Source organism: Capra hircus, chromosome 8 (assembly GCF_001704415.2).
Source record: "Capra hircus breed San Clemente chromosome 8, ASM170441v1, whole genome shotgun sequence".
Taxonomy (NCBI): domain Eukaryota; kingdom Metazoa; phylum Chordata; class Mammalia; order Artiodactyla; family Bovidae; genus Capra; species Capra hircus.
Genome location: NC_030815.1, coordinates 85,172,505 through 85,197,500, shown reverse-complemented (window position 1 = coordinate 85,197,500; position 24,996 = coordinate 85,172,505). Strand labels below are relative to the sequence as shown.

General features: G+C 42.6%; 1 protein-coding gene across 1 annotated transcript; it reads right to left on the bottom strand.

The window, feature by feature from the left end:
• On the bottom strand, window positions 4,980-23,138 carry LOC106502423 (tripartite motif-containing protein 54). Its single transcript, XM_018052782.1, has 5 exons — window positions 22,965-23,138; window positions 19,586-19,744; window positions 17,487-17,657; window positions 6,184-6,276; window positions 4,980-5,965 (listed from the first exon to the last, which is right to left on the bottom strand). Exons 1-5 carry the CDS (start codon window positions 23,136-23,138, stop codon window positions 5,342-5,344), a joined length of 1,221 nt encoding a protein of 406 aa, XP_017908271.1. The 3' UTR covers window positions 4,980-5,341.

Sequence of the window (24,996 nt, the reverse complement as noted above, 5' to 3'; positions counted from 1 at the left end):
TGCTATCACGTGGCCTTCGAAATCGCGCCTGGCTGTGGTGCGCCGCGCTCTGGCTTTAGGACAGTGTGCCGCAAGATTCACAAAGGACTGTCCCGCTCGCCATCACCCCCTCCGCGCCTCCCCTTGAGGACTTAGACCGGCCCGCTTTGCCTCAGTTTACCCGCCAGTAGGTGAAGCAGTCCTGTCAGCCGGTTGCCCCAGGTTTTGAAGATTCTTGTTTTTTCAAAGTAATCCATAATTTTCCTAACTTAATAATAGCTTAAAACATGGTTCCTCCATGCCGATAACTTTCCAAACTCCGGAAAGCTCTGGTTGAGTGCCCTTTCAGATCTCTTTATGGCTGGGAGTCCACCACCTGGACCTCACTGTTTCTCTTAACTCACTGCTAATTTGTGCACAGTTCAATTCAGTCGCTCAGTCGTGTCCGAATCTTTGCGACCCCATGAATTGCAGCATGCCAGGCCTCCCTGTCCATCACCAACTCCCGGAGTTCACTCAAACTCATGTCCATCAAGTCGGTGATGCCAATCAGCCATCTCATCCTCCGTCTTCCCCTTTTCCTCCTGCACCCAATCCCTCCCAGCATCAGAGTCTTTTCCAATGAGTCAACTCTTCGCATGAGATGGCCAAAGTACTGGAGCTTCTAAAAAGACAAAACGCATCCTCATGGATAACAGAACTGTTTTTAACGGTACTAAAAATGTACTTGGTGCGTCTACGTTTATGATCTCAGATGGCACTATGCTAGCATTCGTCTTAGTGCATGCAAAAAATGCCAAAGAGGTTACTTAGTTAATTTTGTGGGCTGAAATGAACAAGAAATGAAGAAGGAAAACTTGAACTTGGACCTGAAAGATGAGCATGATTTAGGACTTATAGAAAGAAGATGTATTCAGAAAGAAGAGCATAGGCCCACTCGGCTGGCTGGAGTTAGGCGGTAGAGAGGGAGTCCTCGCCCGTGTCTGTCCCCAGTATCTAGCACAGTAGAAATGTGACAGTCTGGGAGTGTAAAAAATTCTGTCGAATGGAACCAGTATCAATGATGTAGGCTGAGGTGGGAGGAAAATGCAGAAAGGAAACAGGTCAGGATGTTGTTCAGGTTTGAGATGAAAGGTGATAGGGGTTCAACTACATAAACCCCACAGCACTATGAACTTTAGTGACGTTTTCTTCACATGTTCACCTACAAGTGGTTAGTAAGTTTGAAAAAGTATATAAGAATTATATTACCCTCTACTTTCCAATCCGTGCTTCATTTCTTGAAGGCCAACCAAACAATGCTGAAGTCTATAAAGAAAAAGATTAATAGATTTGTCCATATGAGTGAAAACCCAGTTTAAAAAAAATGACCTTTAAAGTTAAAAGAAAAGTGACAAATTGGAAAAACAATTTTGTATAATGCATAGCAAACAAACATTAATTAACGCTGGGCTGGAAGAAGCACAAGCTGGAATCAAGATTGCTGGGAGAAATATCAGTAACCTCAGATGACACCACCCTTATGGCAGAAAGTGAAGAGGAACTAAAAAGCTTCTTGATGAAAGTGAAAGAGGAGTGAAAAAATTGGCTTAAAGCTCAACATTCAGAAAACTAAGATCATGGCATCTGGTCCCATCACTTCATGGCAAATAGATGGGGAAACAGTGGAAACAGTGTCAGACTTAATTTTTTTGGGTTCCAAAATCACTGCAGATGGTGACTGCAGCCATGAAATTAAAAGATGCTTACTCCTTGAAAGAAAAGTGATGACCAACCTAGATAGTATATTCAAAAGCAGAGACATTACTTTGCAGACTAAGGTCCGTCTAGTCAAGGCTATGGTTTTTCCAGTAGTCATGTATGGATGTGAGAGTTGGACTGTGAAGAAAGCTGAGTGCCGAAGAATTGATGCTTTTGAACTGTGGTGTTGGAGAAGACTCTTGAGAGTCCCTTAGACTGCAAGGAGATCCAACCAGTCCATTCTAAAGGAGATCAGCCCTGGGTGTTCTTTGGAAGGAATGATGCTGAGGCTGAAACTCCAGTACTTTGGCCACCTCATGCGAAGAGTTGACTCATTGGAAAGGACTCTGATGCTGAGAGGGATTGAGGGCAGGAGGAGAAGGGGATGACAGAGGATGAGATGGCTGGATGGCATCACTGACTCGATGGACCTGAGTTTGAGTGAACTCTGGGAGTTGGTGATGGACAGGGAGGCCTGGCGTGCTGGGATTCATGGGGTCGCAAAGAGTCGGACACGACTGAGCAACTGAACTGAACTGAATTGAGTGGTCAGGAGCAGGGACCTGAAACCAAGCTGCTAACTTTGAACCCTGATTCTACCTCTTCCCAAGTAGACAGCTATGGATTTACCAAATCGCTTATTCTATCTGTCTTGAGTTCTCATCTGTAAATTGGGGTTGACATCAGTTACCTTATAGTATTGTAAGGATTAAATAGTAAACTTTACAAGTGCTTAGAACAATGCTATATAATAAAAGCATTATATAAGTGTTTGTTAATGTTAATCCTTAATATATAAAGTGGATTTTTTTCAAATCAGTAGTTAAAAGCGAATGACCCATTAAAATATAAACAAAGGATATAAACTGTCAGTTCAACTGTCAATCTCATTAGCTATCAAATCAAGTTGTCTCCCCAGTCATCATAGGTCATCTCTTAAACATTCCATGAATAAATATGATGGTGATATAAACCTAAATTTATCAATATAGGAAGACTATGAGACTTACATTGTTATGAGAGAAATAAGGTATATGACATGACCTCATAAATTTTAAACAACAGTTACCTCTGGGATTACTTGCAAACTTTATTGTCTTTACACCCTTCTTGGCAGTAAGTATGAATTGCTCTCATAATCAGGAAAAAAAATATAAAAGTTATCCAGAAACATGTAGTTGTTCCCCCATAACCCTTGTCTCCTTTGTCTGTATTAAACAGAAACCAGGTTCTTAGGTGACAACAGAACTAGAGTGCCCTAAGATGTAACCATCTGACTAAGTGCTGGCTTGAGATGTGAACGAAGTTTCTGGCTTCTGCCCTCCAAAGGAGGGACTTGCTCCTTCTCTCCCCGCTTTTCCGATTTCCAGCTGCCTTAGTAGAATGGAATATAGTGGAGAACCTGATGAAGCAAATCCCAGACCTCTGCTGATGCCATAGGGTGCTCTCCACTTAAGCTTTAATTTGAAAGAGATGTGACTTATTTAAGGCCCTAAAGTTTGGAGAAACTTTCATAGGAAGCCAGCCTGACCAGCTGGGCAAGTTCATGCAGTGTGCTCTCATTGTGTGTGTGGATTCTTAGGAGATGGAGAGGGCATATTGTGGGAAGAACATGAAGTTTTTGGAATAGAGCAAACTCGGATCAAAGGCCTAGCTCCTGTGTCCCAAGGGCACCCCTGAACAGAGACTGTGTGTTCAAATAAATCATAGTAGGGTATGATTTGGAACTGCTGAGTGATGAACAGAAGCAGCTGGTTGTCTTCACAATTATTGTGAGAAAGGGTGGCAAGAGCTGCATTTGAATCCTTGCTTGGGACCACTCCAGTATTCTTGGGCTTCCTCTACAGCTCAGCTGGTAAAGAATCTGCCTGCAATTCAGTAGACCTGAGTTTGATCCCTGGGTTGGGAAGATCCTCTGGAAAACGGAAAGGTTACCCACTCTGGTATTCTGGCTTGGAAAATTTCGTGGACACTCCATGGAGTTGCAAAGAGTCAGACATGACTGAGTGACTTTCACTTTCGCACCAAGGGGATGACCTTGTTGGCAATGCAGATCAGCCTGTCATAAGTCTTAGGTTCAAATTAGAGTTTGTCTCCATACTTCACCCTACCCCAGCCTGGCCTCAACCTCCCTTTCTACTCCCAATGCTTGTGAGAGTCCAGCACCTATTGCTGCTCAGGCCTCCTGGAATGTTCATCCTTATCCTCACCTAGCCAGTCGTGATCATCCAGATCTTTCCTGACCACCCAGTCTAACTCCTACCATCACTCTTTCACCATTCTATTTTATAACACATTCGGCATTTTAGCCCGCTTTGAGCCCATCTTGCTTGTTTTCTTGTTCTCCCCACAAGACAGCAAGAACCTTGTCTGAATATTCACAGCTGTGTCCCCATGTTCTAGAACAGGGCTCTGTACACACAGTAGATGCTCTATTCTCTCTTGAAGTGTAGAATTACAAGCAAAGACTAGGGCAGTTCACAGTGGAGGCTGAGCTCAAAGGACAGAAACTTTACCAGCAGGAGTCCAGAAGTGAGAGCCTTAACCAGTAGACCATATGAAAAGCAGAGGGAGCAGCAGAAAGATGGGCCAGGAAAAGGAAGAGGTTTGGAGTCCTGAGAAGACCCACAGACTTCCACGGCTGGAGTTCCTGAAGTAGCCAACCGCAAACGACCAGAGGCCTTGCCATCTCAGATCCCACTGCTCATCCACAAAAGTTGCTGTGGAGGCAACCTCAGGACAGAGTCCTCCCTCCACCTTTGTGTGTGTGTGTGTGTGGACATGTACATTAGTGGCCCAGCCCTATCCAACTCTTTACGACCCCATGGACTGTAGCCCACCAGGCTTCTCTGTCCATGGACTTCTCCAGGCAAGAATACTGGAGTGGGTTGCCATGCCCTCCTCCAGGGGATTTTCCCAGCCCAACCCAGGGATAAAACCCATGTCTCCCACATTGCAGGCAGATTCTTTACCGATTGAACCACCAGGGAAGCCCAAGAATACTGGATCCCTTCTCCAGGGGGTCTTCCCGAACCAGGAATCAAACCAGGGTCTCCTGCATTGCAGACCTATTCTTTACCAGTTGAGCTACCCAGGAAACCCATCTTTTTCAGTTATTTTGAGAATGAAACTAACTCATTAATGTAAGAATGGCTGGTAGTGTTTATGTCCTAAGCATTCAACAAATTGTATTTATTGTGATGGAAAAACAACAAAAGCCACAGTCCAGAGCTAGCCAAAGCTTTCATTTCTGGGGGAGTCATTGCTATTGTGCTTTCTACTATCTGAGGCTCAATTGAGCTAAAAGTGCACACTAAGTCATCAGAACACAAAGCTTTTCTGTTCAGTTGTGCCAAGAACTCACCTCCTGCACCACCCACCCCGACTGCCAAGCCAGCAGCCCCCGTGATTCAAACCCTCCTATGTGAGCTTCAAGCAAGTAGTTTTTAAAGCAGATTTCCATTTAAAATAGAAAGGCTTTGGATGATCAACACAAGACCAAAATCAAAAGAGAAATCACAATGTAGAATTGTTTTTTCTTTTTAAGAAGCGAAGTCTAGCAACTTTCAAGTTACAGACAAAACGATAAAAGTTGTTGACGTTTTGAGACGAAAATAATACCTTACACAGTTGATTCTCTAGACCCAATCTCACTTCCTTGTACTGAGTAAGCATGAGACGGGTTCCTAGGAAGCTTTGCCTCTTGATTTGGTTTTGGCCCTGAGCCCGACACTGCCTTGCACAAAATATCCTCAAGCACTTGTTGCGACAGACGGCCCTGCATGGCACAGCCTGCCTGCCAGGCCTCTTGGAGCCCAGCCATGCTGGCCGGCACTTGGTCAGTCTCAGGAAGGGCAAAGGCAGTGATGTCTATTCCTCTAATGAGCTCTTGAAAATAGCGCCTGATGGAAATAGTGTCCTTGGTGGGGACTGGTAGAGACACACTGCCCTCCACAAGTCTCTCCATCTCCCCCTTGAGCCTTTTATGCTCATGGAGAAATTGCACTGCGTTAGCATGATGCTGCAGGAGCATCTTCATCTGCTGGTAAAGCTCTCGGGGGGCTTCAAGTTCCCGGGCAACCAGCTGTAACTTCTCCAGCTTGGAGCAGTGCTCACTCTGCAGTTGCTTTTTCAAGGTGGCAATCCGATATTTGATGCCACTGAGCAGGCTGTCTCCAATGGCGTCGATCATGGCCAGTGTGTCGGTGGCGCTGGTAGAGAGTTCCCTGATGAGCTTCTCCATGTCCTGTGGAGGCAGCATGAACATTTCTTAGAAAAGACCTTCAGCATTCAGGCCTGGGCACCTGGTTCATGGCATTGCCTCTTCTCCTCTACTGAACCAAGAACTCCTTAGGAGTGGTGCCCACTGCTAGCTGCTAGCCTGCTACCCTTTTTTCAACTCTTTCCTACCAAAGAACCCTGATTCTTCCAGCCCGTGATGTGTGGGCAGCTAAAAATACTTACATTCATTTCCTGCTTTCCTTGTAGTTCGGGGTGACAAGGCGTGCAACAGAAGCAGAAGTCTGAGTTATTGGGTGCGGCTTCTGGGAAAGCTGCCTAAAAGTAGACAGATGCTTCTGGAACAAGTCTTGATCCTTCCCCTTTCTCCTGCCAGGACCTGGGGTCAGTGCCCCATGGAGTAGGCTTCTGGTAACCTTGTGCTGACAGGAGCACGAACGGCAAAGCTGAGAGAAGAGGGTGGAGCATCCTGGGGCCACTAAGTTGGCATTCTTGACTTTCTACCTATGGGCATTTCATTAAGTTAAAAAATAAATAGAATCTCTAATTTTTTTAAAAAAAACTACAGCTTGTGAGTTTCTATTACAATCAAATGTACACCCTTACTAAAAGAATACTCAAGTGGAAGGAGTTACCTGAATATTTTGAAGGGAATGAAATCACAAACTATCCATTGTGATCTTGCTAGAAAAAGTCAAGGTCTTTTACTCTGGACTCTCCATGGCCTGCAGTGCTCTTCCCCTGTCTGGTCGGCCTGTCCTGCAGCTCATCCTGTCAGCCTCAGCTCTGCATCAGCTCTGTGGTCAGGTCTCCCCTCGGGGGGAAGGAGTGTAGGGGAAACAGTGTAGACGTGCTCAGAGGGTGAGGCCAGGCAGTCCCCAAGTGTGCTTGTGGCTCTTACATCTGAATAGTCCTGCATCTTAGATTCCTGCCTTGAGAAAAGGAGATCATGGGTGCTAAGAGAACTAAATGAGATGATGGACATATAGTGCCTAACACCAGACCAGCATGTAGTAGGCACTTAACAAATTCATCTTCCATAGGATGAAGAGACTCTTCCATTCTATTGATAAATGCTTCTATAGGTCTCATATATGTCACCGTGGCTCACAGTAGTACAATATAATAGTACAATAAGCAGGGTGACAATATACAGCCTTGACGTACTCCTTTCCCAATTTGGAAGCAGTCTTTTGTTCCATGTCCGGTTCTAACTATTGCTTCTTGATCTACATACAGATTTCTCAGGAGGCAGGTCTGGTGGTCGTCTGGTATTCCCATTGCATTAAGAATTTTCCACAGTTTTTTGTGATGCACACAGTCAGAGGCTTTGGCTTAGTCAATAAAGCAGAAACAGATGTTTTTCTGGAACTCTCTTCTTTTTCAATGATCCAGTGGATGTTGGCAATTTGATATCTGGTTCCTCTGCCTTTTCTAAAACCAGCTTGAACATCTGGAAGTTCACGGTTCACGTACTGCTGAAGCCTGGCTTGGAGAATTTTGAGCATTACTTTGCTAGCGTATGAGATAAGTGTAATTGTGTGGTAGTTTGAGCATTCTTTGGCATTGCCTTTCTTTGGGATTGGAATGAAAACTGACCTTTTCCAGTCCTGTGGCCACTGCTGAGTTTTTCAAATGTGCTGGCACATTGAGTGCAGCACTTTCACAGCATCATCTTTCAGGATTTGGAATAGCTCAACTGGAATTCCATCACCTCCACTAGCTTTGTTCGTAGTGATGCTTCCTAAGGCCCACTTGACTTCGCATTCCACGATGTCTGGCTCTAGGTGAGTGATCACACCATTGTGGTTATCTGGGTCGTAAAGATCTTTTTTGTACAGTTCTTCTGTGTATTCTTGCCACCCCTTCTTAATATCTTCTGCTTCTGTTAGGTCCATACCATTTCTGTCCTTTATCGAGCCCATCTTTGCATGAAATATTCCCTTGGTATCTCTAATATTCTTGAAGAGATCCCTAGTCTTTCCCATTCTATTGTTTTCCTCTATTTCTTTGCACTGATCACTGAAGAATCAAATGGGTATATCTTTCCTTTTCTCCTTTGCCTTTAGCTTCTCTTATTTTCTCAGCTATTTGTAAGGCCTCCTCAGACAACCATTTTGCCTTTTTGCATTTCTTTTTCTTGGGGATGGTCTTGATCACTGCCTCCTGTACAATGTCATGAACCTCCGTCCATAGTTCTTCAGGCACTGTGTCTATCAGATCTAATCCCTTGAATCTATTTGTCACTTCCACTGTATAATTGTAAGGGATTTGATTTAGGTCTGCATTAAAATGATGTATAAAATAACCACATTTATTTAAGAATGTATTCCAATATCAAACAGCAAATTTCAACAATGCAAAACTGCAATTACTTTAATATATTTTCTTTTCTCTTGGGTTTTGAAACCTAGAAGTGGAAGAGCTGAACCAGTTATTTAACTTTTTAAAAAATTACCGAATTGTTTCCCAAAGTGTTTGTACTATTTTACATTCCCAGCAGCACTGTATGAGAGCTCCTTACCAAGAGTCTCCTACATCCACACAAACACTTGGTCTATCATTTCGGATAGGTGTGTAGCTGTATCTCATTGTGGTTTTCATTTGGATTTCCCTAATAACTGAGAATATTTTCATATACTGTTTGCCATCTGCATAGCTCATTTGGTGAAAAGTCTATGCTAATATTTTGCCTATTTTAACTGATTTGTTTCTTTTCTTTTCTTTTTTTTTTTTGGCCACACTCTGAGCCATGCAGGATCTTAGTTCCCTGACCAGGGATTGAACCTGTGCTCCCTGTATTGGGAACGTGGAGTCTTAACCCCTGGACTGCCAGGGAAGTCCCCAAGCTGTTTGTTTTCTTATTGTTGAGTTTTGAGAGTTCTTTATATATTCTTTCACTTTTATCAGATGTATTTTTACAGAGATATTTTTTCCTATGTTTTCTTCTACGCATTGTGTGGTTTTAGTTGTTATATACAGGTCTACTGTCTATGTAGGATTAATTTTTGCATATAGTGTGAAGGATGGATGAAGTTTTGTTTTTCTTTTCCTTCCTTTTCTTTCTTTCTTTGTTGCTATTGCTGCATACAAATTTTCAATTGTTCCAGTACCATTTGTTGAAGAGGCTAGTCTTTCTCCACTGCATTGCTTTTGCAGTTTTGTCAAAACTCAGGTTCTATATGTGTACAGATTTGTTTCTGGATTCTTTATTTTGTTCCATTGTTTTATTTGTCTGTCTTTATGCCAATACCATGTTCTTTCGATTACCAGAGTTTTAGATTAATTGTTGAATTCAGGTAGAGTTAACCCTACAACTTTATTTCAAATTGTTTTGGTTACTCTATAACCTTTGCTTTTCCATATGAGCTTTAGAATCACCCAGTCATTAAAAAAAAAAAGTATGCTGAGATGTTAATTGCGATTGCATGAAATCTGTTGAAGTATTTGGGTAGAACTGACATGTCAATAACATTGAGTTTTGCTGTGCATGAAGAGTATGTATATTCCTCCATTTATTTACTAATAGATCCTCTTAATTTCTCTCAGCAATAGTTATATCATTTTGCTTCTTCCTTTCCTATCTGAATGCTTTTACTTTTCTTGCCTAGTTGTACTGGTTAGAATTCCAGTACAATGTTAAATTGCAGTGATGAGAACAATATCATTGTCTTATTTCTGATCTTGTTGGGGGTGAATATTCAGTGTTGCAAGATTAAGCATGATGTTAGTTGCAGGTTTTCACAGATGCCTTTTATTATCTTCTATGTTGTGGTATAATGGGAAATATATGGCCTTTGTCCCTGGTTCCTGGTACAAAGCTCATAAAATTCTTGGAATTTCCTGAGTGATAGGTATAGATTTTGTTATTTATAATAAGCCTTTTTCAAAAATATATGAGATGATACTAATTAGGTGACTCTTGGTGGGTCCCTAAATATCTTCAGGATGGATCTTGGTTGCCAGAAAGACCAAACATGACTGAAGAGTTGGAACTTCAGCCCTTCCCTCAATCTCTGGGTTTTAGCCCTACCCTCAAACTCTGGGTTTCAGCCCTGCTCTCAACTGGCGGTATAAAACTCTGAGAAGAGGAGAGGGATTAGAGATTGAGTTCAATCACCAGTGGCCAATGATTTGATCAGTCATGCCCTACATAATTGGGGAAGGAAATGGCAACCCACTCCAGTATTCTTGCCTGGAGAATTCCATGGACAGAGGAGCCTGGTGGGCTGCCGTCTACGGGGTGTCACAGAATCGGACACGACTGAAGCAACTTAGCAGCAGCAGCAGCAGCCCTACATAATGCAATCTCCTCAAAAACCCCTTTAGAAAGGGTTCAGGGAGCTTCCAGTTAGTGAACACTTTGTTATGCTGGGAGGACAGGACACGTGACATCATGCGAGCTACCCCTCTAAATACCCCACCGCTCTTACCTTGCCCTGTGTATCTTTTCTGTTTAGCTGTTGCTGATTTATATCCTTGTAATAAAGAGGTACAAGCAGTAAAGTGCTTTCCTGAGATTTGCGAATCATTCTAATGAATCATCAACCTGAAAAGGGGGTTGTAGGAAACCCAAGTTTATAGCCAGTTAGTCAGAAGTACAGGTGGCAACTTCAGACTTGTGACTGGTATCTGAAGTGAGGGCAGTCTTATAGGATAGCCCTTAACTTTATTAACTATAGATGGTTAGTGTCAGAACTGAATTAAGTTTTTGGACAATCAGTTTGGCCTCTGAGAACCAGAGCATCTGAGATATTTCTAGATTGCTTAGTTTTATCAAATTAATATTGAATTCTTTCAAAAAAGTATTTTGTCTACTGAAATCATATGATTTTTCATTTTTCTTTTGTTATTATAGTGAATTACATTGCTTGTGTTTTGAATGTTATCACTGTATTCTGGAGAAAAAAACCCTTTTGCTTGTAATGTATTAGGCCTCTCATATATTTTTGGATATGATCTACAAAATTTTTAAGTGAATTATTACAGCAGTGTTCATAAAAGATATTGGTTGTAATTTTCTTTGCCTGGTTCTGACTTCAGGATAACCCTGGTCCTGTAGAAAGAGTTGGGACAAATTTCCATTTCTTTAATTTTCTGGAAGTTTGTGTATATTTGTTATTGCTTCTTCCTTAAATGTTTGGTCGAATCATCAACAAACCTATATGGGCTTGGAGTTTTTAATGCAAGCAAGTTTTTAACTACAAATTTAACTTCTTTAACAGATAAATGGCTATTATAGCATTTCTTCTGGGAGAATTTTGATCATTTGTGTCTTTCACAGAATTTAATCTAAATTGTCAAGTTTATTGCCATAAAATTGTTTGCAATTGTCCCTTATTATCTGTTGGAGCCACTTCTCAGGAACCTGAAGAATGATGATGTCACCACACAAACAAAGATGTGATGAAAAGGGCTATTACATAATGAAGCTTTCTGGAGGAGAACAGGGCAGCTTCCAACCAGGTCTGAAAATAGCTTTAGACAGCGAGAAAGCAGATTGGTTTGGAATTTTTATGGTGGTTATGAGCTGTGGAAGGTTCCCACAGCTAAGCTGGGCTTATGTGGTTTGAAATCCTGCAGGTGCCAAAGAAGGAAGCACTTAGGTTTGCTTATCAGCTTTTCCAGATTTTGATCAGAAGGGGGAGAGGGAAAAGGAAGGCTTTAAAACCTGTGAGCAGTTTAACATTAAACATAGAGTTGACTATTGTATTTTAAATACCTATCGAATTTGTAGTGATGTTACCTCTCTTATTCCTGGTTTTGGTAAATAATGTTCTCTCTCCTCTTGCTATCTCTATTTCCTTGAGTAGTCTGGCTAGAAGTTTAATTCTGTTGATCTTCTTGAAGAACTAGTTTTTGGTTTTATTTTCTCTATTGTTTTTGGTTTTCTAGCTCATTTTTTTCTGCTCTGTCTTTATTATTTCTTTTATGCTGCTTACTTGGATTACTTCACTCTTTCTTTTTGCACTTTCCTAAGGCGGGAGCTGAGATCAGTACTACCAAGTCTTATTATTTTCTAATTTAAATTTCCCACTAAGTGCTGCTTTAGTGGCACCCCATGATACTAATATGCTTTGCTTTCATTTTTATCCAGTGCAAAATACTTTATAATCTCCATTTTGGTTTTTCTTTGACCTATGAGTTTATCAATACATGTTATTTAATTTCCAAAATTCTTTATGTTATTCATTTCTATTTTAATTCTGTTGTCGTCAGAGAAACTTAACATTTGAAAAACTAGGATCAAGGCATCCAGTCCCATCATTTCACAGCAAATAGAAGGGGGAAAAGCGGAAACGGTAACTGATTGTATTTTCTTGGGCTCCAAAATCACTGCGGATGGTAACCGCAGCCATGAAATTAAAAGACACTTGCTTCTTGGAAGGAAAGCTATGACAAAACTAGATAGCGTATTAAAAAGCAGAGACAACTTTGCTTTGACGAAAGTCCATGTAGTCAAAGCTATCGTTTTTCCAGTAGTCATGTACAGATGTGAGAACTGAACCATGAAAAAGGCTAAATGCCAAAGAACTGATGCTTTTGAATTCTCCAGTGGTGCTGGAGAACTCTTGAGAGTCCCTTTGATAGCAAGGAGATCAAACCAATCAATCCTAAAGGAAATCTACCCTGAATATTCATTGGAAAGACTAATGCTGAAGCTGAAGCTCCAGTACTTTAGCCACCTGATGAGAAGAGCCAACTCATTAGAAAAGACTCTGATTCTGGTAAAGATAGAAGGCAGGAGGAGAAGAGGGTGACAGAGGATGAGATGGTTGGATAGCATCACTGACTCAAAAGACATGAGTTTGAGCAAACTCTAGGAGATAGCGAAGAACTGGAAAGTCTGGTGCACTGCAGTCTATGGGGTTGCAAAGAGTTGGGCATAACTTAGCAACTAAACAGGGAATGTACTTTGTATAAATTGAATTTTTAAAAACATTTTTAAAATAACTTTATTTATTTATTTATTGGCTGTGCAGACTTTTCTCTAGTTGCAGTGAGTGGTGGCTGCTATTGGTTGTAGTGCATGGGGTTCTCATTGCAGTGGCTTCTCTTGTTGCAGAGTACAGGCGCTAGGGCATGTGGGCTTTAGTAGTTTCAGCTTGAGGGCTCAGTGGTTGCGGTTTCCAGACTCTAGAACACAGGTTCAATAGCTGTGGCACACGGGCGTAGTTGCTCCATGGCACGTGGGATCCTCCTGGACCTGGGATTGAACCCATGTCTCCTGTATTGGTAGGAGGATCCTTTACCAGTGAGCCAACAGGAAAGCCTCAAATCCTTTTAAATTTGTCGATACTTGTTTTGTGGTCTATCTTGGTGAGCTGTGTGAACTTGAGAATGTGTTCTGCTGTTGTTGGGGGGAAACATAAATGTTCCATAAATGTTAGTCAGGCCTGATTAACAATGTTGTTCAAACTATATATGTGCAGAATTCCTGCATACCTGTTCTATCAGTTATCAAGAAAATGATATTGAAAATTATGGATTTGTCTATTTCTCCTGGTAGTTTTATCGGTTTTTGCTTTATATATTTTGAAGATTCCTTATTAAATGCATAAACATTTCAGACTGTTTTTATTCTCTTGATTAATTGATCCATTTACGAAAATGAAATTACCTTCTTTCTCCTTGGTATTAATAATATTATTGGGCCTGAAATCTTCTTTGCCTGATGTTAATAGAGCCACTCTGGCTTCTTTTGACTCATGTTAGCATGACATGACTCTTTCCATTCTTTCACTTTTAACCTATTTGTGTCTTCATATAAAGCACATTTATCCAAGTTGGGTCTTGATTTTTTTCACTATGATGAAAGCCTTTTTAATTGGAGTGTTTAGACCATTTTCAGTTGATGTGATTATTGATATGGCTAGATTTGAGTTTTATCATCTTGCTATTTGCTTCTATTTGTCCAATCTGGTTTTTGTTCCCTTCCTCCTCCCTTTCTACCTTCTTTAGGATTAATTGTGTATCTTTTATAATCCTATTTTATCTCCATTGCTGGCTTATTAGCAATAACTCTTTGTTGTTTTAGTGGTTGCTTGAGGGCTTATGGGCTTCCCTGGTAGCTCAAATGGTAAAGAATCTGCCTGCTATGCAGCAGACCCAGGTTTGATTCCTGGGTCGGAAAGATCCCCTGGAGAAGGGAATGGCTATCCACTCCAGTCTTCTTGCCTGGGAAATCCCATAAACAGAGGAGCCTAGCATGCTTAGTCCATGGTGTTGCAAAGAATCAAACACAACTGAGGGACTGTCAACTTTCTTGAGGGCTTATAGCATACATCTTTAACTTATCCCAGTCTTCCTTCATCTCACTTCACTTATAGTGTGAAACCCTTATCGTGCTGTACTTCCATGATGTCTCTCCTAGGCTCATGCTACTATTGTCACGTGCTTTACTTTTACATGTAACGAACGTCACATTACATTGTTATTTTAAAAACAGTGAGTTATGTTTTGAAAGATTTAAATAATATGAAAACAATCTTACATAGTTATGGTTTTCGTTGCCATTTCTGGTGTCCTTTATTCCTTTTAGATTCAGATTTTCCTTCTGCCTGAAGGACTTCCTATAACATTTCTTATAGTGTGAATCTGCTGGTTATGAATTCTTTCAGCTTTTGCACGTCAGAAAGTGTTGTTATTTTGTCTTCATATTTTGAAAGATATTTTCACTAGATATAGAATTCTAGGTTGACTTTTTAAAACTCATATTTTAAAGATTTTTCTCCACTGTCTTCACGCTTGGATTGTTTCCAACAAGAAAGCAGATGTCATCCTTATTTTTGTTCTTCTGTGTGAAATGTGTGTGTGTTTTTCCTTTTGGGTGCTGTTAATATTTTCTCTTTATCACTAGCTTCAGCAGTTTGACTATGATGTACTCTGGTATAGTTTTAGCCATATTTATTTTACTAGATATTTGTCAAATTTCTTGGATGTGTTTTATATATATATATATATATATAGTTTTCATCAAGTTTGGTCAATATTTGGGCATTATTTTTTAAGATATTTTTCCTGTCCTCCCCGCATCCTGTCATTTCCTTCAGGGACTTCAATTACTCAAATATTGAGACACGAAGCTGTTCCCCTGCTAAGTAATTCTGTTTTTAAAAAAATTCTCACTCTTTTCTGGGTTTCATTTTGAGTAATTTCTATTGCTATGTTTTCAATTTCACCAAGATTTTCTTCTCAGTGACTAACCTGCTGTTAATCCCACTTAGCATATTTTTCTCTCATCTCCAGAAATTTGATTTGAATCTTTTTTTATATCTTCCTTGTTTCTAACTTTTTGAAATATGGACTACAATTACAATATTATAATTGTGAATATATTTTAGCAACTGAAAAAAACCAACAAATTATTATTTTCATTATGGGTCATATTTTCCTGCTTCTTTGCTTGCCTGGTAATCTTTGATGTCATACATTGTGATATTTTACCTTGTTTGATGTTGTATATTTTTACATTCCTATAAATCATAATATTTGGGGAGAATACAGTTAAGCCACTTGGAAAAAAATGATCTTTTAGTGCTTGCTTCCCTGGTGGCTCAGATGGTAAAGAATCTGCCTGCCAATGTAGGAGACCTGGGTTTGATCCCTGGGTTGGGAAGATCACCTGGAGAAGGGAATAACTACCCACTCCAGTGGTCTTGCCTGGATAGTCCCATGGACAGAGGAGCCTATAGTCCCCAGGGTCGCAAAGAATCGGACACACCCTGAGTGACTCACACTTTCACTTTCACTTCATTATTTGTTAGGTGAGTCTGGAGCCATGCTCATTCTGGGACTAAGACTTCCTGAGTACTCACTTCAATGTCTCATGATTTACAAGTTTTTCCAATCTTAGTGGAACAGGCTTTGTTCTGATTCTGTTTGAGCTCCAAGCACTGCCTTCAATCTTTGCCTGCGGAGCCTTTCATGGCACGAGGTAATTTTCTCACAGACAAGTGCTGAGCTCTGCTGAACACTCACAGGAGACTGCAGATCTCTGGTCTGTCTCTCTGTGCAGTGCTCTCTTCTCTGGACTCTGTCTTATGCACTTGAAATGTCTTGACCTCCCCAGAGGCTCAGTTCCATCTCCTAAACTCAATGAATCTGCCAGGTTTTACTTGGCCTCCCTCTTTCCACCCTTTCAAGCTCTCTCAAGGCAGTAAATTGTAGCACTGTAGAGCTAATCTTGTGTACATCCTGTCTCTCAGAGATTAGTATCTTTTATTGCCCGAGGTCCAGTGTCTTGAAAACTGTTGTTCCATATATTTTTATTTTGTTTTGTTTTTCCAGAAGGAAGAATAAATTTAGACTTTGTTACTCTATCTGGGTCAGGTGAGGAAATAATAAAAATCCAATTTTAACCAATATTTGGTACTTAGAAGAAAATCTATAAAAGTCAGCCATGATAGACAGAGATATTCTGCCCCAATCCCCCTTTCCAGAGAGGACTTGCTGCCTGTCGCGATATGACCAGCCTCTAGGTGTCAGATCCTTTGGGATTGCTGTGCCCTTCCCACATCAGCCTACATTAGGAGGCTGAGCAGAAGGACCTACAGTGGCCTGCCCAATGCAGCACAACGCAGGGTACTCTGATGGGCAAGCTGGATCGGGCATTGCTTGTCAGGCCTGTGGCGTAGTTTGCCTTCTCCTCTGTTTCATCTACCTCCTCCTACTCTTACAGATGGCAGTCTTGGATATCTTGCACCCCAATCTCGGTCTCAGCTTCTGTTTCCAGACACTCAACCTATGATACCAAATGTTAGGTGGCTAGTGTGGCCCAGTCCCCAGCAGCCTCTGCCTTGGCAATTCTGCAGATGGCCCTTCTCTACAAAAGTAAAGTTTAGAATTTGTTTCTCAAAGACTATCTAGTCTCCTGTGGGTGTGTGTGTGTGTGTGTGTGTGACTTAGAAAATTTTGTTCTTTTGACAAATGTATCCAGAGATTGATTCCTAATATCTAAGTTTTGGGGGGCAAGGGAAAGTCATAAAATAAGGAAAATATACCATAGAAGCTAGGATGCATCTTACTTAGTCATCTTTTTTTTTTTTTTCTTAGTCATCTTAAAAGAGCAAAGTGAAGTGAAAGTCACTCAATCATGTCTGACTCTTTGCGACCCATGGACTATACTGTTCATAGACTTCTCCAGGCCCGAATACTGGTATGGGTAGTCATTCCCTTCTCCAGGGGATCTTCCCAACTCAGAGACAGAACCCAGGTCTCTCACACTGTAGGTGGATTCTTTACCAGCTGAGCCACCAGGGAAGCCCCAAAGAGTAAAATGACCATTAAATGATCATTTTGGAATCCCTTCAAGCAAACAGAATTCAACCATTTCTCAACATGCACATTTCAAAAATTGACATATTTCAGAACACACTTAAGGAGACTCACTCTCTAGAGAATTTCTCCCTCATATTTAAATACTGCTTTTGTCAATGTAGTGTCCTCAAGAGAACAGCAATCATTTGAATGGAAGCCAAACATTACCCCTGCTGTTGGAGAAAAGACATGAGCCATATGAGCCATACCCGTACTGCCTGTGCTGCGCTCTCAGATTTCTGCAGCACCAGCTGAATATCCTTGGCAAAGTTCACTTTCCTCTCTGCATAGGCATCAGAAATCTTGGCTACTGGGTGAGACTTGTGGTCCCCAAAGAGCTTGCATATTCCACATATTGGTTCTTCATCACTTAGGCACATCTGATTGACAACAGAAAAGTCAATGACACTTATTTCCCTTCTTGTTCCAGTCCTACACACTCAGAACCTTCTCTAACCTCAGGCTACTGACATTCTGAATGTATTCTTAAGCAGGTATCGAAAGTCAATTGCACAGGAGGCTTGATGTATGGAAGACAGAGATGGTGGTAGTACTAGTATGTTTGAATGGTAATTTAGTAAGCACATACCACACTTGGTATTTCTTGGCCTCCTCATAATGACCCTTTGATTTGGATAGTATTGTGTCCATTTTACAGGTGAGAAAGCTGGTAAGTCTCCAAGTTGTTAAATGATTTGCCCAAGGACACACTGCCATGAAGGGATAGAACTGGAGTTAGAAGCAAAGTCATTTCCACTTGGCCAAGCCAAGGGCTGTTATAAAGATTAAATATGACACATGGAACATGCTTGGTATGCCATCTGGCACTTGACAGACATTATACACATGGTAGCTACTGACAATTTCATAAGGACCTCAACAAAGTTGACCCTGCTACAGGCTCAAGATAAACTGGGCCTATTTTAGATGAAAGGGATTGAGTAGGACCCTCACTGTCCTGCTGGCCCTTTCACTTGGCTAATGGGAGCCTTGGAATGAAACCTTATGAATGAAATGAAAACTTACTAGTGAAAACTTGGAATCTCAGAAAGGGAGGTTACTGCTGAGGGTGAGACAGAACCATTGAGAATTTGTGATAAATGAAACTAATTTTTAAAGGCGGAATTCAACAAGAAAACCAAATCACATTGTATTCTCTTGGGTGCTCTTAGTGGCCTGAGCTAGCCTGCACCAAACATGCCATTTCTGTCCTTGCACGAGGAGGGGTGGCTGGAAGAAATGGAGCAGAAGCTGGTGGAGCTCAGAACAGCCCGGGAAAGTGGCTGGGGGCAGCGACTCGCAAAGAAGCCCTGCCCTCTGAGGACAGACCCTGGATATTCTGCCCCAAAGTGCTGGGGGCCCTGGAGCTATGAAGCTCTTTCTCAGAGCTCCGTCTATGCTTTAGGAGTTGGCTGCAGAGCTTCAAGCTAGAGCTGATTATAAAGACTCAGGAAAACTTTTGACCTTCTCCAAGGAAATCACTAACTTAGTTCATCCCTGACCATTATCAAAGCAACCTAAATCTGGTGGTTGGTGCTGCACAGTCTGTGAAATGTGGAAACTGCCTCATTCTGTCCCTCCAGGGTTGTTGGGGAAATCAAACAGGCTCAAGGTTGTGTACAGGCTTTGCTGACTGTGAAGAATGAAAGCTAAAGTGGTGTTATGTCTGATTCATATCTGAGTTATATCTGACATGGAGACCATAGATTACATGTGTCAAATTACCTGTGAAGATCTCTTAGCTGGGGAACATGGAATTAGAGTGGGGTACACATGGTTTTATTTAAATCACACTGTAGACATGTGTGTATAAACATATAACATGTATAGCATCATACAGAGTACAGTAAAGAGTTCATATGGCATGTTGTATCAAAAACTCATGCTTAAGATTAAACATCAGAGTCATACACAGCTCTCCAAATGGCATATGGCCAAAAGGAGGAATGGCAGGTTCCTGGTCCCATCTTACCCTAGCCTCTCTATCTGTGTGATCATGGGTAGCTAAATTCTCATAGCTCTGACTATTGTGCAACTTCTTTGTAACTATGTGAGCCTGTCTATTTTTGGTCCCTTAAATCTTGCTGCAGTTTACCTGACTGAATACCACACACACACACACACACACCCCAAACCCTGGACTCCATCACTAAGAATGAAGGTAGCGTTGGTATGTGCATTTGTCTGGAAAATAATCCTCTACTATACTCCCGAGCAAATATCTGATTTCAACAATAGGTTGCTGAGTAATTTGACAGACTGGGTAGCTAAGCAAGAATAAAATAAAATTAAAAGTGTGATTGAATACCAGATTCACACTTTCTCCATGCTTTTCACATGTCTGAGCAAGCTGATTTTGCTCCTTGGTGTGAAGCGTCTCAAGTTCTTCCTTAAACTTCTCCAGTATGTTTTCAGCCAGGATGTTCCTCTGCAATCCATTTGTTCCCCTTCCCCTCAAATAAATGACCTAAAACACAGAACCGGCATGAGCTTGTGGCAAATTCCCATCATCAACTATGACATCGTTATGGGGAAGGATGAGACACCGCCCTTCCTGCACATAAACACCAGTGAGCGGGAAGACAGCCCAGGCCACCCCTCCAGGCTTTCAAAAGGAAATGACTGTGAAGACTCCTCATCCCTGTAGAATATCTCCTCCTGCTCCAAAGCACTCTCACCTGAGCAAGTAAGTGCACTGTCTACAGAGACAGTCATCAAAGACTCCATCAGATGGAGCAGGAACCTGCCTTCTTTGACCTTGTGAGTCTTGGTTAGCACCTGCTGTCTCCTGGGGACACTCAGGCCAGTGGGAAGACAGACCTTCATGAAGGACTGTGTGGTTGGATGTATAGGGGAGCACAGAGAAGGAAGGACTAAATCTCCTTGGGGTGAAAGAGGAGAGCATGACTGGAGTCTCAAGAAGATGCCTAAATTAAGCATTGAAGACCAAAGCATATAGGCTTTTATCTACTCTGTCCTGATGTTCTGGCATCTGGGGCTTGGGATGAGACCCTTCCCATTGGCTAGCCAGTTCCTCAAGACAGTAAAGGATTCACCTGGGGGCATGCATTTTACATGCAAACTGACAAATCTGGGCTCCACACCCCAACCACCTCCTTTGTATTTGCTGTTCCCCTACCAGCTGCCCTAGCCATTCAGGGCCAGATACTAGGTATCTAGGGGCAACCCCGTGTCCCTGAGGCCACTGAAATTATTCAAGCTGGCCAGTCTTAAGCCTTCTCACCGTACCTTACCGGTTTTCTTGCTGCAGAAACCAAAACAAAAGTCTTTCTTGTCCACATTTCGCCATCCCCCTGTTTCCTGACCCACTCTGATTTCCGCATGAGGCCTACTGTGATACGGTGTGGCCCCTCCTCTTGGGGTCTATGAGTTACAAACTATTTTTCAATGGCAATCATCTCCTGATCTGTTAGTGCTGTCATATCCAAATAATAACAAGGAAAAAAAAGCCAAGGCTACATGCCACTATGAGGTTCCATCACAGTCCACTCATCTGTCAATAACCTTAAATTCCACTTGTTTAATAAACTTTCATTAAGCACCTACGATGCTGGGAATGTGATAGTGAACAGGACAATGCACCTGGCCCTACCCTCAGGGGTTTATATACTAGAGAGGGGAATAGATGCTAAACAACCAATGTGCTAGCTATAGCCACTGATTTCCAACCAGACAATCTAAACCCTTCTTGGACCCAGTTGTCTCTTGTGCAAAAACTAACCCACGGTAAAAGAAGTCTTAACAGTCTCTTGTGCATGTGTCTTGAGGGGAAGCATATGGGGTGAAGGAAATGGTCTAGAGGTTGGTCCAGGTGGGGCTTATTGGAAATATCTATGTGTGCTTTATTGGGATAAAGTGTACCTCAGATGTCCTCAATTTAGCAACTAAACAGCAACAACAAATACCTGAGATGTGTGCATCACACACTTCACTGTGTGTATTTTATACCTCAAGGGAAAAAAGAGGTGGGTGAGCTTAAACATCGTGACTTGAATTTTCAGCCTCGGTTTCATTATCTGCAAATAGAAATCCAGCCCATTCTCTCTATAAATGCTTAGATTCCTATTTGGGAATATGCATTAAAAGAATTATTATCATTATTGTTACAGTGAATTTTCAGTAACGTTACTTTTTTGAAAAAAAGTGCCTACTTAAGCTTGGGGAGTGGGTTCCATAAAGTGGGCAGTCTTAAATTTAGAGATTATCTTGCCCATAATTCTGATATAGTAAATGTTAACATATTTTTTTTCCAAGATTGTCCCTCTCTCTAGACCGAGGAGCTGGGCTGCTCAGCCCTCCTCAGCCAGTATGCCATTTCTAAAGGGATTACACCCTGCTCAGAATTTCCCCGGTCCCTCTGGGAAGAGAAAAAAAATCATCTTTAGAGGGGCAGATCCTGCGTTTAAACCCCAGACTAGCCATCGGTACAAAATGAAAACATAAGTAAATCTAAGCATCTGGTGTTTTTGAACTGCTGCCCCCGCAGCTCTAGACACACACAACCTCCTCACTGGCACCCCAGCCCCCATATTCAGTTGATTACCATTGGAGAGCCGTCACCTGTCTCTCCAATCAGCCCACCCTCCGTTCCTACTGACACAGAACCCTACATAACTTCCCCCTTACTGCAATCCATTCATTTTGTATTTTCTTCCTTCCTTCCACAAATACCCAAAGGACCTGGAGAAACACCAGTCACAGTACTCACATGCCACCTGGGGAGAGAAACACCGCACAAGTCATTGTGCAAAAAGTTTCCATGAGAATACATATGCAGATAACAGTACAGTTTCAACACCAGTGCTATACGACCTTTTCCAGGTTAAACATTTCTCCTGGGCCCACTGCTTATAGGACAGCATGCGAAGAAAGCCTTTCTCATGACATGTAAGACCTCCTTCAACATGCCCTGACCTGCCCTCCTAATGGATGCCCTAAGTTTCCTGGCAGCTCCCACAACCCCACACCAAAGCCTTCTTATTTACTAACCAACTCCAAGCAACCTGGCTGCAGGCCCCCCTTTAGGCCCTTGGTATCTGCTAGCCTGTCTTCATCTGCGCTGCTTTGTAGTCTCTCCCCAGCTGTCAGCTCCTCTGCAGTCCTTTGTGTCTCCACTGCAGGGCCTCTCACTGTATAGAGAGCCACTGGCTCCTACAAGGATGTGTCTTGTCATCTCTGTATCCCTGGGATCCTGGCACAGTGACAAGGCCCCTGGCAGGTGCTTGAAAATGTCCCCCTACCCCAGCACATACTGAATAAGTGAAAGCTGGTGTATTTGATCTCATGGTGGTTCTGTTAGAACCTTCTAATATTAAACCACAGTGCATATCTTCCTGTAGCTCCTGTCTGGGTCCCACCATGTCTTCTAAGCCTGCTCCCCACAAAATCCACTGATGTGCTTAGTCACTCAGTCATGTCCAACTCTTTGTGACCCCATGAACAGTAGCCCACCAGGCTCCTCTGTCCATGGGATTCTCCAGGCAAGAGTACTGGAGTGGATTGCCATTTATCAGAAATCTGCTGATAACCCTTCACAGATGTGAGTTCTGGCCAGTCTTCATTTTGAGGCCAAATAACCTTAGCTCTTTTATCACGTAGATTCAAAGATGTGTCCACCAGAAAGAAATCTGCCATGGCAGCCGCAGAAGGGCCCAAGCCTCTCTTACTTTCCTACACACTGGGCAGCAGAACTGTCCGTTGGCGTGGGTGCAGTTCTGGCCCACTAAGATCAGCTCCAGGCACTGTTTGCAGAAGTTGTGGGAGCAGGAGAGGAGGAGCACGGGGGGCGTAAACAGCTCCATGCACACGGGGCAGGACAGTGCCGCACCCAGGGCCTCCATGACGTCCACAGCTGTCTGCCTCTCCCGGGCGGCCAGCCCCTGCCAGGCTTCTAGAACAGGCGTGGAATGTGGTCACAATAGACACAGCCAGGCTTTCCTCAGAGGATGGAAGGCGCAAGGGGCCTCCAGACACTCAGGGCCCCAGGACATATTAGCAGGGAGGTGGCAGACCATGCCCTGCCAGGGAAATCCAGCCCACAGCTTATTTTTGGTACAACTCACAAGCCACAAATATTTTTCACTTTTTAAGGCATTGTAAAAAACAAAAAACAAACTAAGAAAGCAAGAATATGTAATGTGCTTAGTCGTTCAGTTGTGTCTGACTCTGCGCGACCCCATGTACTGTAGCCTGCCAGGCTCCTCTGTCCATGGGGATTCTCCAGGTAAGAATACTGGCCCTTCCTCCAGGGGATCTTCCTAACCCAGGGACAAACCCAGGTCTCCCACATTGCAGGCAGATTCTTTACCTTCTGAGTCACGAGAAAAGCCCAAGAATATGTAATAGAAGCCATACTTGACCTACAAAGTCTTAAATATTTACTTTCCAGCTCTTTACTGAAAGAGTTTTCTGACTGTGCCTAATTTAGAAGATAAACATAACTGGAATCCAGTCCACCTCATATGCATACTTTCAGCTTTAGGATTTGGTGGGATTGAGTGAGGAACAGGAAGCCTGCCTGTATCTAGCTCACAGTCTATGAGCTGGGTGATTATAAGCGGTGACTACTAGCCTCTCCTGTTTCTTCACCCACAATATGTGGAACTGGGTCCTCGCTAATCCCTACCAGCCCTGTAACTCTGTGCATCTAGTCTCTGGCTTTCCTAACCTCCACCCCTGTCACAAAGGGGGCAATTTTAGAGGTCTTAGCTGGACTGTGGGTTCTTCAGAAGATGAACTAGTCTTAAAAAGAAGCATTGATTGGACACCCAGACTGGGCCAGGCAGTGGTCACATTGCATGAGTGCTCAGTAGCTCAGTTGTGTCTGACTCTGGGCAACCCCATGAACTGTAGGCCACAAGGCTCCTGTGTTCATGGGATTCTCCAGGCAATAATACTGGAGTGGGTTGCCATGCCCTCCTCCAGGGGAATCTTCCTGACTCAGGGATTGAACTGTTATCTGTCATTTAATCTCCACAACTGGAAGAGGCTCAAGTCATTAGCTTTCATCTGCATCACTGAAACTGAAGCCTGGAGAAGTCGAATAACCTGCCCAGGGCTTCAGTTCATGAAGTTGGCAGAGCTGGTGATATACACTTCCTTTGCTTCTGATGGGCTGTTGCTGAAGAGATGAGGTCCTTCTACAGATGTCCCCAGTGAGATATACAGTTTCCCTACACTCCTAGATGTGTTCATGAAACCATGGAGAGCAGGGAGAAAGGAGTAAAAACCCATTACATATGCTCTCAGCATCCATTTGACAAACACAGATTAAGGACTGAACACGTTTGAGACACATGATGGGTCGCATAGGGGCTTAACATGCTCATTATTCATGACAGTGACAGCCACTCTACAGGCTCGTTAGGACTGGTACTCTGCACATACCACCCTGTTTACTTACCACATGGCTCCTGTGTAACTGACTCTAATTCATGAACACAGACAAGGCAAATCCATGCTTGTAGAGAGCTCGCAGTCCAAAGGAGATGGCAGGTATAGGAGGAGAGGTGTGGATGTCCCAGGCGGCCCACTAGCCATGTCTTCTCTGACTGTCTTCCAAGACAGTGGCCAGAAATATCAACTCTGTCCCATCAAACTATCTGACATTGGGGAATGGTCATGTCAGAAGCTTTTGGCCAATGGGACTTGCCTTGAAGTCTGCTGAAAGGATTTTGGGGAAACTTTCTTGCTTTCCTG